We start from the raw sequence: 12,558 nt of genomic DNA, 5'->3' as shown, positions 1-12,558 counted from the left end.
AGCCTCACCCCTGCCTGCCTGTCCCTAAGCTGACTCTGGAAGCAAAGTGCCTATCAACAGCATTGCATCCTTGGGGGGCCCTGGAGGGGTGTGGACTAACCACAGCTTCTTCCACTAAAGGAATGTGCCAGAATGCTGAACCTTCTTGTTATTAATGTATGACTGTGCCTTGAATAAACAAGTCCTCCTAACCTCGGCTGGCCTGTGCCTCTACCTCAGGGCCAACAGGGTCTTCTCCACCTAGAAGGAGCCAGGACAGTTAAGGGATAACCCCAAAGTCACCAGGCCGAGGCAGCGTACCTCACTGCGTGGCTCTTACCCTGGCCTATTGCTGCCTCTTGTGGGATCTTTTTACTTCCCAGGGCCTTCCCTGGCCCCAGCTCAAGAGACAGGGGGTAGAAGGAAAGGAAGGACTGATAACTGTTGCCAGTTGGTTGGAGAAATGGGAAGTGACTCTGCCTCCTTCCTGTGGAGCAAGTGAATGCCACCCCCAGAGACCACTGAGGCAGTAGCATACCTAGCTGAGTGCTGAACCAGGACAGAAGATAGGCTGGATTTCAGGTGGACGCCCCCGGATAAAGCCACAGGCAGGGCTCAGGCATTTATACCTGAGGATACAGAAGAGAGGGTAAACTATAGAGATGGTGGGTTTCAGGGAGAGTTGGGGACAGTCATGTAGGCCTGGATAGGACAAGAGGTAGCTTAAGATCTTGCACTTAAGGCAAGAAGAAAATAGTTGCCTGCCAGGTGACATGCCTCTGGGCTAAGAGACCTGGTCCTCTTCTCCCATGTGGCTGACACTAGACTGTCACTTCATCCCCAGGAGGAAAACCTAAGTTCAACATGCTGTGTAGAGCAGAATCAACTGTTGGAGAGGACAGGGTAGGTTGGGGGCAAGAAGACCTCTCCTGTGGCAGCTCCCTGTGGGGACAGACCATAACCATCTTGGGTTAGCTGTTCACTGCCACCCCCTGTACAGAGTCATCTCCTTAAGGATTTGACCCACCTGTGGTGCGGGTTCAAAGCCCATTACAGCCTGAGTCAGGACATGAGTCTAGGCCCTCTCCTGCTGTCCCTGACCCTTGTGTAACAAGTGCTTTTGAGGCTGTTTCAGGAAAAGGGGTTGTTAAGGGCAGGGCCTGATGACCATGCTTAGTCTGGTTGAGCTGCTGCAAGAGAGGGACCTACATCCACAAACTCAGCTATTTCTCAGGGGTCTATTCTTGGGGACTACAAACCTCCAGTTTGCAGACATTGGGGCACTCTACCACCCCAATCATTGGGTGATTCTACCACCCTTTCAGGGGACATTGCTCAGATGGACACAAAAAGACCCTAAGAAAGGCTGCATGGAGGGGGATGAGTAGCCCAAGGTGAGGGGAATGCTCAGAAGGGTACGAGAGTGGATCCTCTTACTTAGCAGGCAAGGAGGACCAGGGACTTAGTTGATGGCTATACCTGACTAGGGGTGGGAGTAAGAACAAGGTAAGAGGGAGGCTTGGTGCCAGAAAGTCCCAGAATGTCAGTCACTGGGCTGTGTCCACAGGGCACTGTAGCACCCAGACAAGTACCATACTGGGCACCATCAGCCTGAGAGGAGCAGGAAGGCCTGAGGCTCCTTACAAATTCTGCCTGGAAGTCTTCAAACCCAGAACAGGTAGAAGCAGCTCTTGGCCACCCTACCCCTGGGGTGTCTCTGCAGGCAGATCAGGTCTGTCCTGAGGAGCATCCCTGCTGGCCCAGCTGCAGGCTTCTAGGTTACTCTGTAGGAGGCCCTGGGACATGGGGGAGCTGGGATTCCAAGAAGACAAACTCCCAGCTCTGCCCAAGCAAAACGGTTTCTGAACAGCTGACAGCCCCTTGGCAACCTCCTTCGTTCCAGTTACAAGTGGGAGTCTCCTAGATGGACCAAAGGTTCTGGGGTAGTCCCTGGTCACCTCTGTGTTACAGAAACCCCAGCTGAGTGTAGCAGGCACCACATACTCCTGCAGACCTCATCAGCCCAGGCCAGAAGGGAGTGAAGGGCACAGATCCTGTCGTATGGATCTTACTTTGCAATAAATATGACTGTTATTTGGTCCCAAGAGCCCCATCTTGGGACTCAGGGCCCCTTCTACTTTGTCAGCTTCAGCAACTGTTTAAGGAATCGCCTCTTCTCTCTTCTCTAAACACAGCCCAGAGTGGTTTTCATGACAGCCTGCCCATTCCTAGGCAATAGAAGGTTCCAAGCGCAATAAACAAACCTGTTACATAATGGGATGTCAGGCAGGGATAAGTGCTTTGAAGAAAGAACAGAACAAGATGAGAGAAGGGACTGACTGGAGTTGGAAGGGTATTTTTGCCCTTATGGGATCCAGGATAAGCTCCTGGGGATAGGGTGTAGGAAGAGTGGAGGGTCTACAAGAAAAAGTCCAGGGCTCAAAGAGTAGTGGGAAGACTGGAGGGGCTGAAATAGAGTGAGCAAGGAAGGCTGGGGCCAAGGCAAGTTCTGAGAGGGAAAGGGTTCGTGTGTGATTCCGTTAAGACTTCAGACTTTTTCCTGGTGATGTGGGAGGCTACTGGGGATTCCGAGAAGAGTGGTCTTCTGTAGTTTTTAATTTTTTCAAATAAGATAAACATTTTTTTTAAATTTTTAATAGACTTGTTTCTTTCTTTTATGTATATGAGTACTCTATCTGCATGTTCACCTGCATGCCAGAAGAGGGCGTTAGACCCCAGTACAGATGGTTGTGAGCCATCATGCGGCTGCTGAGAATTGAACTCAGGACCTCTGGAAGAGCAGACAGTGCCCTTAACCACTGAGCCATCTCTCTGGCCCATATTTTTTTTATTTTCAAATTGAGTCCAGCTCTATAGTTTATCCCTTCCATCTCCTGAGCTCTAGGACTGCTGGCATGTGCCACTAAGCCTTGCTGTCTTAATCATCCTTTAAGCATACACTTAAGCACTGTTAAATAGATTTACCATAATATACACCCATCACCCCAGCCATACTCACAACCTTCCATCTCTGTACCCACGGAATAGTACCTCCCCTTCCCCTTCTCAGCTCCAAGGTCACCAAGGCCACCTCGTGCATGGAAGGGAACACTGTAGGACGTGGGAACAGAAATTTCAGCTGGGACTCTATGTGGGAGGAGACATAGTAACTTAACTAGGATAGAGCCGAGAAAAAAAAGCAAAGAAGTGTAATGTGCCATCATCAGGGCTGAAGATTCATGTGTGGAGAGAGGTGGGTCAGAGAGAAGTCCAGAAGCCAGGACAACTCTTAAGATGTTAGCCAGAATAACTTGGCAATAGTGACATAGACGGTAGAGAAGGCTGGGAAGGAGATGCCTGGAACATGCTGTATCTGCTCACGCTGCATTTGAGACACTTGCTGGATAAGGAAGTTAGGCTTGGAGCCTTTAAACCTCAGGGGCAGTTGGGATGATGTTTAAGCAAAGAAAAGGCCAAGACTGGAAAGGGAGCAAACTCAGATGAGGAGGAGGCTTGGAGGATGAGCCAACACAAGGAGGAGAGAAGAGGCTGAAGGCAATGAAGGGACAATAGTGAGTGCCAGAAGGGCCTCAGAGAGGAGGGAGGGATCCTCAGGGCTCACCACTCAGCACAACTGTGGCAGAAAACCACAGGGTATCACCCAAGTAGAGGAGGATGTTGGCCATATTGTCAACAGACAACTGATTTCTCCCATGAGACAATGGAAAAGAAAAGAGGGAAGGAACTGGCCAAGAACAATGCAGAACAATGATTCTGAGACATTAGGGGAACTGGAATCCGGGTTGGGAGAAGGTGACACTGTCATATTTTTTAGTTCTGACGTAAAGAGACTATCTAGAAACACCTAAGGAAGATCAGCAAGGCAAAGAGCTTGGACCCTTGCTTAGAAACTCTGTAGCAAAGAGAAAGCAGGGAAGGACCAACTGTGAGGTGAGGGGTCTCTATGGACTGGTTACACCCTGGATTTTTACAGCTGGTTGTGATTTTCCATAAGAAATTTAAACATGAAGAAGTAATTGACTTTAAGTACCACCGAGAGGAAGGGCTAGCTGAAGGCTAAGGAAGGCATGGCTCCTAAACGGATCAAGAGGAAGTCACTGGTGGCTTCAATCAGAGCAGACAGAGTGGAAACAAAATCTGGTCGTGGTAGATTCCCACTCGGCAGCCGGAAGGCTATTCTTTTGAAGAATTTTGCTAACCAAGGAATCAAAAAGGACTGAGAGCTGGAGAAGGAAGGAGGAGGGATAGTTCTTTCACACACACACACACACACACACACACACACACACACACACAGAGTGTATTTGAGGCAAAGTGCATATACATATATGGTGGCTTAAGACATGGGCCAGAGGAGGGTATTTTTTTACAAAGCAGGTCACCCCAGTCACCTGAGCGGGCGTCAAATGCCTGGGAGCATCAGGCCAGCATAGATAACTGAGTCTAAGCTTTTATTAGTTAGACGACGGTGGCTTTGGGAGGGGATGATATCCCAACATTCCCAGCAGGCTACTGATCAGTGTCTGCAGCCCCACTGCCCCCAATCCCTGCCATCCAGGCTGAACAGGAAAAACTGCCTGGCTGAGAGCATGTAAAATCCAGCTGCCACCAGCTTGCCACCCATCCATACTGAGAAGCCCCAAGCCAGGGAAGCTACCCCAAGACTCTGTTCCCAGGCCAGTTATAGGCCCATTCTTGGAGCCCTGGAGCCTCTGGGGAACTAATCCACCTGCTCAGACAATGGTCATTTTTCACCTTGTGCTGTTCCATCCTGTCCCAAGGCTGTCTTTATAGCCACTTGCCTGTGGGGGGTCTCACACCCCAGACCCATGGACTACTTCCCTTATGGAATAAGTGCTGTGTGACATAGCTCATTTTCTTTGTGTTACTCTGACAAAATGCCTGACAAAAACAACACAGGAGGAAAGGTTTATTCTGTCTCCTGATTTTGGGAGATTTCAGATCATCATGGCAGAGGATATGCCAGACTTCACGGCCGTGAGTATGTATCATGGTGCTTATTCATATTGTGGTGGTCCAGGAAGGGTGGGACCAGAACGACGGATCAGGCTCCCACCTTCAAAGGCCCACATCTTAGTGTCCACTTTGACCAATCAGATCCCACTTTCTAAAGGTCCCACGGCCATCAAAACAGATGCTGCAGACTCGGCAACAGGCATTCAAAACTAGCCTTTCAGATTCAAACCACGGCACTGACTACCCGAGCACAAACACAAGAGAAGGTTATAATGCTGAGGACTGGGAGCCTTCTCTAAGTGGCCACTCAGGGCCAGGGCTATTTTCTCTTGTGTTCAGCACATGGCCTTCAAGGTCACTGCAAACTCTGCATTAATGGTGAATGTCCGAGCATGAGGAATGTGTGGCTAACTGGACATTGGTGTGGCAGGTGTGGGAATACTCCCAAGATCCACACAGACTACTGGTTAGAACTGTCCCTTATCCCGTCTGTTCCAAGGGAAGTTGGTCCAGGTGTGTGCCCAGAGAAAAGAACTGGATTTTGTGGCCTCGTAGCCAGTCTGGACCCAAGGTACCCAGCTCCTTTACCACTGTTGCCCCTGCCTTCCCTTACCAGGTCCTTCCTTTTGCACCCACTCAGGCCTTGGGCCTGCTGACCCCATGCCTCCATCCTGTTCTGAGCCCCAGAGCTTTGTAGCTTTGTCTGGTGCAGGTCAAGGCCCACAGAAGGTCCAGTCATGGAGGGTCAGCACACAGAACATGTTTATTTCTTGTGAGTTTATAGAACCACAACACACAGAGCAGAAAGTGTGGGTGGCTGGGGATGGGAACAAGGGCCCTTCCCACTATGTTCTCTCCCACTCATCTGCCCAGGTACAGGTCCACCTCAAGCATTACACACAGAGTTAGGGGCCCTCTGAAGAATGACGGGTGAGTAGAAGAGGGTGAGGAGACAGTATTCAGCCCTGCTAGAATAGGTGACCGGAAAAGCCCCAGAACTCAGGGCCATGTGGGATGAGGTCACTCCTCCTCCTTGCCTTTCTGGCCTGTCCATTCTGGCTGGCCAGCTAGGTTTCCCCCAAAAGAATATTGGAGTACTTCCACCAGAAATGCTGAACCAAGAGCATAAGAGATTCTGTGGGGGGGGGGCATCTGAATAGCTGAGACCCAAGGTGCCCATTGCCACTGAAGAACGTCACCTTCCATGCTCCCCTGAGATCCCCAGAAACACTAAAGCTTCTCCTCTTCATTGTTGGAAAGTAAACAGCCTGGCAGGGAAGTATCAGAGAGATTGGGCAGGCAAGATGGAAAATTCTAGAAGCCTAGTCACTTTTCCCTCACCTTGGCAGAAAGCTTCTCTGAGAAGAACCCCTATGCTATCTCACTACCAAAACTGTTCTGCCTCCTGGGGAGAGCTAACCAGGCATGCAGCAGTATATCTGTGAAGATGAGGGAAGGAAATCCACCTCCCTGCAGTTGACCAGAAGCTGAGACAGAGCCTTCTCTCATCACCTCTCAAGGATGGCCAAGGGGATGAGGACCAAAGTGCAGAGAGACCTTGGGGAGAGGCTAAGACTACAACAGGCAGATCAATAATCAGACACACACAGATAGGGGCACTGGCTTATCTCTTACTCCCCATCCCAGCCTCGGCTCATGGCTTGCACCACAGCTCCATAGAGTTGGCTCCAGGCAGTCCTTGTAGCTGGTGTAAAGTTGGAACCCAGGCACTTCTCCAGCATGTAGAGCAGGGACTCACCTACTGTCTGCAGAGGCAAGAGGTACCTAGTCATCTGAAGGCAGGAAGGCATCATTCCATTTACAGGTGAGAAAGCTGAAGCCCTATGCCAGTAAGGGGGCATAGGTTCTTTTCTCTCCCACACAGGACTCATGCTGCTTAAGCAGGCCTTGAGTGTCACCTTGAGTGTCACCCCATACCCACCTTTCCCTCTAAATGTGAAAATGTACAGTGGATACTTTTAACCACCTCCTGAGAGGAGCCTATGCATTGTCTTGAAACTGTCCACTCAGACTCAACCAACTCAGTGCTTGCAGATCTCAGTTTCCCTACTTGCAAGGGAGCAGTCATGAGATCAAAACTCCTATGCTGTGGAGCCAGCTAGGTGTGAGTTCAGATTATAACCAACACTCATGGCCTGGATGGCCTGGAGCAGTTTACCCTACCCTGTCTCAACCTTAGCTAATTCATGAGCCAAAAGATAAAACCAAACTCTGGCTTCTGTTAAAAGCACTTAGTATAGCAGCTACATACAGTAGGACTTATCAAATGAGGTTTATTTATCCCACATATATTGTTGAATATCCCCTAAGGACTAGGCATTGTGTAAATTCCCAGATGGACAGGCAATCAAGACCATCCATGCCCTCTCCTCCCAGAGCTTTTCATGGCAGGGGCTCCCCATGAACCATGCTTAGAGTATAGATGGACCAAGGTAGGAGGCTGTCTTTGACATGAGTTACCTTTGTGACCAGTTCTGACCAGTGGAACATTAGTGCCAGCGGTGCCAGCAGAAGCTTGATAACACTGGGGCTCATGTTCCTGGTAGCAGCTGAGTAGTACTCCTTCCTTGCTGAGAGCTAGCATGGGGAGGCTTTAAAAGCTCACAGGTCACCTTAGACATCCTAGCCCTAGTGAAGTTGACCTCAACACATACATGACTCCAACCAGACTCCAGAGGAAAAAAGAGCTGCCCAGCTGAGCCCAGCCACCAGAACTCAGTGAGGACTTTCAGCGTGGTTTGATACTTAAAGAAGGATGACCAAACCAACTGATGCCAAGGGCTGCTAAGCTTTCATGGTCATTTTTGGTTGTTGTTGTTGTCATTTTGTTTTGGTTTGGTATTTATTTATTTATTTTTGTTTTGAGACAAGGTCTTTCTGTGCCTGTCTCTGCAGACCAGGCTGGCCTTGAACTCAGATGTTCATCTGTCTGGGATTAAAGCAGCCGCTATCACCATTATCACCACCACCACCAGCTGCCATCATGGTTCTTAAAGAAGCCATGTTAAAGAGAACTCCGAAGGTCAGAGAGGTTAAATCTATGTCAGTCACATAGCAGGCATGTGACCAGAGCAGCCCTTTATTTCTCTCAGCCGTGAGGTAGGGAGCAATGGGTTGGGACCTGGGGGAGGGGGGAGAGCGGCAGCTGCAGATCTGGAGCTCTGGAGTGAGAAAGTCCCCCGCTACCCACCGAGAAGGAGCTGAGTCTCACTCCCACTGCCCGATGCTTCCTGCCCAAGCTGCTCAGGTACTCCTCCAGTGAAGACAGGTCCTCCACGTTGGTCACTGCAGCATCAATCACTAGCATCACCTGTCAAGGACACAGAGGGCCTGGCACAGTCCTACCTACTTATCACCACAGGCTAGAACCCAGGCTTCTCAAAAAGGGAGGCTTTCAGAGGACTGTTGCCCAGGACAGAGGGTGGCAGGCAGCCAGTGTCTGTAAACAGTAGGCGTTCGGTATGTGCTGGCTTCACTACTGAAATCCCACCCATGAAGCCCTTCTTTTTTTTGAGGATCTTAAAACCTTGGATATACCTGCAGGACAATGTTGCCTGCATGTAACAAGGGTAAACTGAGGTGCTGTGAGGCTCATGAGCCTAGCTTAGTTTTCATAGGCTGGTAGCCCCAAGGGGTCAAGATCTACCAATACAATCCATGGGAGCCAGAGGACAAGGCTGAGAGCAGTGTACTAGGCTGGGTCCAGCTGGCTTGAAGACAGGGTTAGGGAGGAGGCTGGATCCAATCCAGAGGAAAAGGCATGGTGTGTGTGTGTGTACAGAAGCTGTTTTCTTAATCCCAAGCCCCTCTTTCTTTACTAAGACAATGTTCTTCAGATCTGAGATCTCATGGCTCTGCCTCCCTCACCTTCCTAATGTGGTCCAAGAATTCTGGAGAGGAGAGACAGTCCTCAGGGCTGGAGAACTGGCGGCCGTTGTACTGGAAGAAAGGCAGCAGGCTGGGTTCCAGGGCAAAGAGCCTGTGGGTTAGGAGCAGAGGTGGTCACCACAGTGAGTGGCAACTGCAGCAGACCCTAGCTGGCCAGAAGAAAGCCACAGTGCACCCCCAACCTGGCACTACCAGCTTAGTCAATGCACCCCTCCCTTCTCTGAGCACCTTTCAGAGGACACTGGTGTCCCCAGCTGCTCACATTACCTGGCAAACAGTGGGTCCTCCCTAAACAATTGAAGGCTGAGTTTGGGACAGATAGGAATCTCAAACCAAAATCTAGGGGGAACCTTCCCTTTTGGACCAAAACTTCTCAATGCCCTTGTATCTGAGGAGGCTTAGATGGGCAACAGCATCAAGAACACACTACTTGAACTACTGAGCACTAAGTATTTCACGTGTGGTTAACTGTGATTGATTATCCCCCATACTTTTAAGCAGAGGGTTCAGAGGAGGAAACAGAAGCTCAGAGTTTGTTAAGCAAACTGCCTTAAGTTACACAGGAAAGCCACAGTGGGGACCAGAATCCGAGGAAATGAGTTTAGAAAAATACAGTTGGCACAACCTGAAAACTTCAGCCTCGCTGGGGAGAGCTTGCATTTTTGTGCAACTCTTTTGTGCCACTCAATTTATTCCCCTTCCATCTGGGAGAGGTTTCGTAAAGTCCTGTTCGAAAGTTTTGAACTGTCCTAGGGAGTTGCGATGAGGGAGTGTGTGGCCCTTGGGTGACAGAGCCTGAGGTGTGGCTGAAAACCAGCCTGCTTTCTGCCTCCTCCTGTGGGCCCCCCATCCCCCCCTCTCCTCCCTGTTTCTGTCTCTGTCTCCCTGTCTCTCTCTCCCTCTCCCTCCCTCTTTCCCTTCCTCCATCCTTTCCTCCTTCCCTCCCTCCCTCCTTCCTCCCTGGAGGCTTCTCTGGTCCTAAGCCCGTGCTTTCTCATCTTACTGGCTTGAGCTCTCCTGGGCCAGGACTACATGGTCTCCGTCCATTCCAGCGGGTGGGCACGGGAGCCCATCCTTACCGTTCTACCTTTCCAGGTGCTGGCATACCCTAACTGGCCTCCAGGTCACTCATTTCTCCTACCATCCCTGCTCCTGTGAGCGGCCCTGCAGTTACTAGACACGAGACACGGAGATAACAAAGGGAGGAGAGTGGGGGCATTGCATCCACCTGTCCACACTGTGGGTGCTCTTAAAGGGCCCCATCGGACCTCAACCAGTTCAGATAGGAGCCTCTGCTATCTGGGAAGAGCAGATGGGACAGCATCACCTGTCGCTGAGCACACACCCCTCTCTCAGGAGCACCACTGCAAGCGGGCAGTTTCTCCTCCTCCAGTGACAAATCCAGCAATCTCGAGCCCACTAGGTGAGTCACCCCTTCGCGCACAGCCCGGAGCCCAGCAGCTCTCACCTGGAGAACAGGACAGTGCCATGTTCCAGAGGGCTGCGGCTCACCGCACTCCAGCTCTGCCGGATCAGCTCTGACTCCGGGCGCTCCATGCTCTCTCTCTTTCCCAGGAGAGTCGCGGGATGCAGTGATGGGACCCTCGAGGCGTGGGCGCCGTCAATGCACATGCAGCGCCATCTCCTCGGTGACGCGGGAGAGCCCCTCTCCAGGCCCAGTGCCTTAGTCGGGTGGGGCCCAGCAACCTCGCCTTTACTGGTCCAGCCCAGAGGATGCGCACGGCCAGCTTGGCCGCGGGCGCTTCCGGGGACCCCGCTTGGGCAGCTGCGCCCTGCACCCCGAAGCTCCCAGAGAACCGCCCATTAAAGCTACGGTGGCTCCCACCCACTCTGGCCCAGGGAGGCTTGCGCGCTCCCTCTGCACTCGCCTTAGGAAGGTACTACCCGAGGCCTGGGAAATGTCCAGGCTTCAGAGTCTAACAGAAATTGCTGAGCCTCTGGGCTTGTTTCACTCTTGAAAACTAGTGATATGACTGCTTCTCTGGACTGGCTTGTGCCACATGCCTGTAATCTCAGCCCTGAGAGGCAGAAAATTGAAAGGATTAATCCCAGCCTGGGCTACATAAATTGCCTCATTCCTCTCCAGTAATAAGTAAATAATCACTTCCTATTTCTGATGAAGAGACTGGGAGGCCCAGTGTTCAAGGTGAGTCCCACCTCTCCACCGGAAAACTCTTGGGTTTGCCATCTCCTGGGCTCATGCATGGTCTCCTGTCTTCTCTGGAGTTCAACTAGAGGGACCTAGGTCAACTGGTCTGTCTGTCTGTCTGTCCTCTGCTCAAACCCTGGGTCTGACTCGGGTCCTTGCACAATTTCGGGTCCACCAAAGTTCTCAGTTTAAGGGACAGAGCCCAAACCACAGACATCTCTAGCCAAGTGTGGGGTCCAATCTCAGGTCTGTTGAATCACCTCTGCCCCTGAACAGTAACTAGTAATGCACTATGTACACATCCATGAAGTTAAAGCCACAATGGTGGTATAAATCCAAAACAAACTCCCAAACCTCTCCAAAGCAAAAACAAAGAAACGAGGTGCTAGGGGATGGTTCAGTGGGCATCCTTCCAGCAAGTGTGAGGACGGGAGTTCAATCCCCAGCATGTACACACACACACACACACAGCTGGGAGTAGTGGTCTAATCCCAGCACTGGGGAGGCAGAGTCACATATATCTCAATGTGACTCAGGACAGCCAGGGTTCTGTAGAGAAACTCTGTCTCAAAAAGGAAAAAAAGAGAGAGACCACCTGACTGTAATACAAGCACTGAGAAGTTGAAAACTGTAGGATTTCTAGGGCTCTGCTAGCCAGACAGTGAGCTCCAGGTACAGTAAGAGACTGTCCCAAAAATTAGTTGGAGCGACTGAGGAAGAAACATAAAACATTATTTTCTAAAAGTAGTTCAGATAGGTCCTGTGTTTGCCATTCAGAGAGTGCGGCTGTCACACCTGCCATCTCACCCCTTCACTCATGTCACCCACCTGTCAGTTAGCTTTGCTGTTCTTTTCCAAGCATGAATGTTCTTTGGCCCAGGGGCCCTGGCTTTGGGGGACATACTACTTTTATCTTTCACTATCTTTGAGTCTGTTTCCTCAGATATACTGTAAGGGTTTGAGTGGCAAGCTCTCCACAGGCCTTATTGAATGGATACAAATCAGTGACCTTGGTCTTTAGGTATGAACAGACTGTGGCTCCACTAACAACCCCATGTTAGATGTCGAGTGCTCAGTCCGTGATTTCTAGAACTTATCCCAGGGGCCTTCTGCCTTGTTCCAACCAAGTCCCATGAGAGCATCTACTCACCCTCTCCTGAATGACATCTCAGCACAACCTATTTGACTCTCCTCCATCTCTTTGTGTATCTATCTCTGGTCCCTGCACTGCAGCAGGAAAGTAAGGCTTTAGGGCAGCCTGGCAAAAAGCCTGTGTTCTAATGACTTCAGAAGATCCCAAACAAGAGCACAAAGAGATAGTGTTTTCTTTTGTTTGTTTGTTTCTTTCTTTCTTTCTTTCTTTCTTTCTTTCTTTTTTTTTTTTTTTGGTTTTTCGAGACAGGGTTTCTCTGTGTAGTCCTGGCTGTCCTGGAACTCACTCTGTAGACCAGGCTGGCATCCAGCTCAGAAACTCGCCTGCCTCTGCCTCCCAAGTGCTGGGA

The 12,558-nt window shown here is 50.6% G+C and overlaps 1 protein-coding gene across 2 annotated transcripts; it reads right to left on the bottom strand.

Annotated features, from left to right (window-relative positions):
• Positions 1 to 5,720: 5,720 nt before the first annotated feature.
• On the bottom strand, positions 5,721 to 10,857 carry Ngb (neuroglobin). Of its 2 annotated transcripts, none has more exons than XM_028771926.1 (4): positions 10,355 to 10,857; positions 8,866 to 8,977; positions 8,189 to 8,308; positions 5,721 to 6,743 (listed from the first exon to the last, which is right to left on the bottom strand). In XM_028771926.1, the coding sequence occupies exons 1-4, from the start codon at positions 10,516 to 10,518 to the stop codon at positions 6,609 to 6,611; spliced, it is 531 nt and encodes a 176-aa protein (XP_028627759.1). In that variant the 5' UTR covers positions 10,519 to 10,857; the 3' UTR covers positions 5,721 to 6,608. The 2 variants fall into 2 exon arrangements, with proteins under 2 accessions (XP_028627759.1, XP_028627760.1); XM_028771927.1 differs by having other exon boundaries at positions 6,609 to 6,744; positions 8,178 to 8,308; positions 10,355 to 10,443.
• Positions 10,858 to 12,558: the final 1,701 nt, after the last annotated feature.

The sequence above is a fragment of the Grammomys surdaster genome, unplaced genomic scaffold (genome assembly GCF_004785775.1).
Source record: "Grammomys surdaster isolate TR1022 unplaced genomic scaffold, NIH_TR_1.0 210, whole genome shotgun sequence".
Classification (NCBI taxonomy): domain Eukaryota; kingdom Metazoa; phylum Chordata; class Mammalia; order Rodentia; family Muridae; genus Grammomys; species Grammomys surdaster.
The sequence above is the reverse complement of the archived record's forward strand: the minus strand, read 5'-3'. Positions and strand labels throughout refer to the sequence as shown.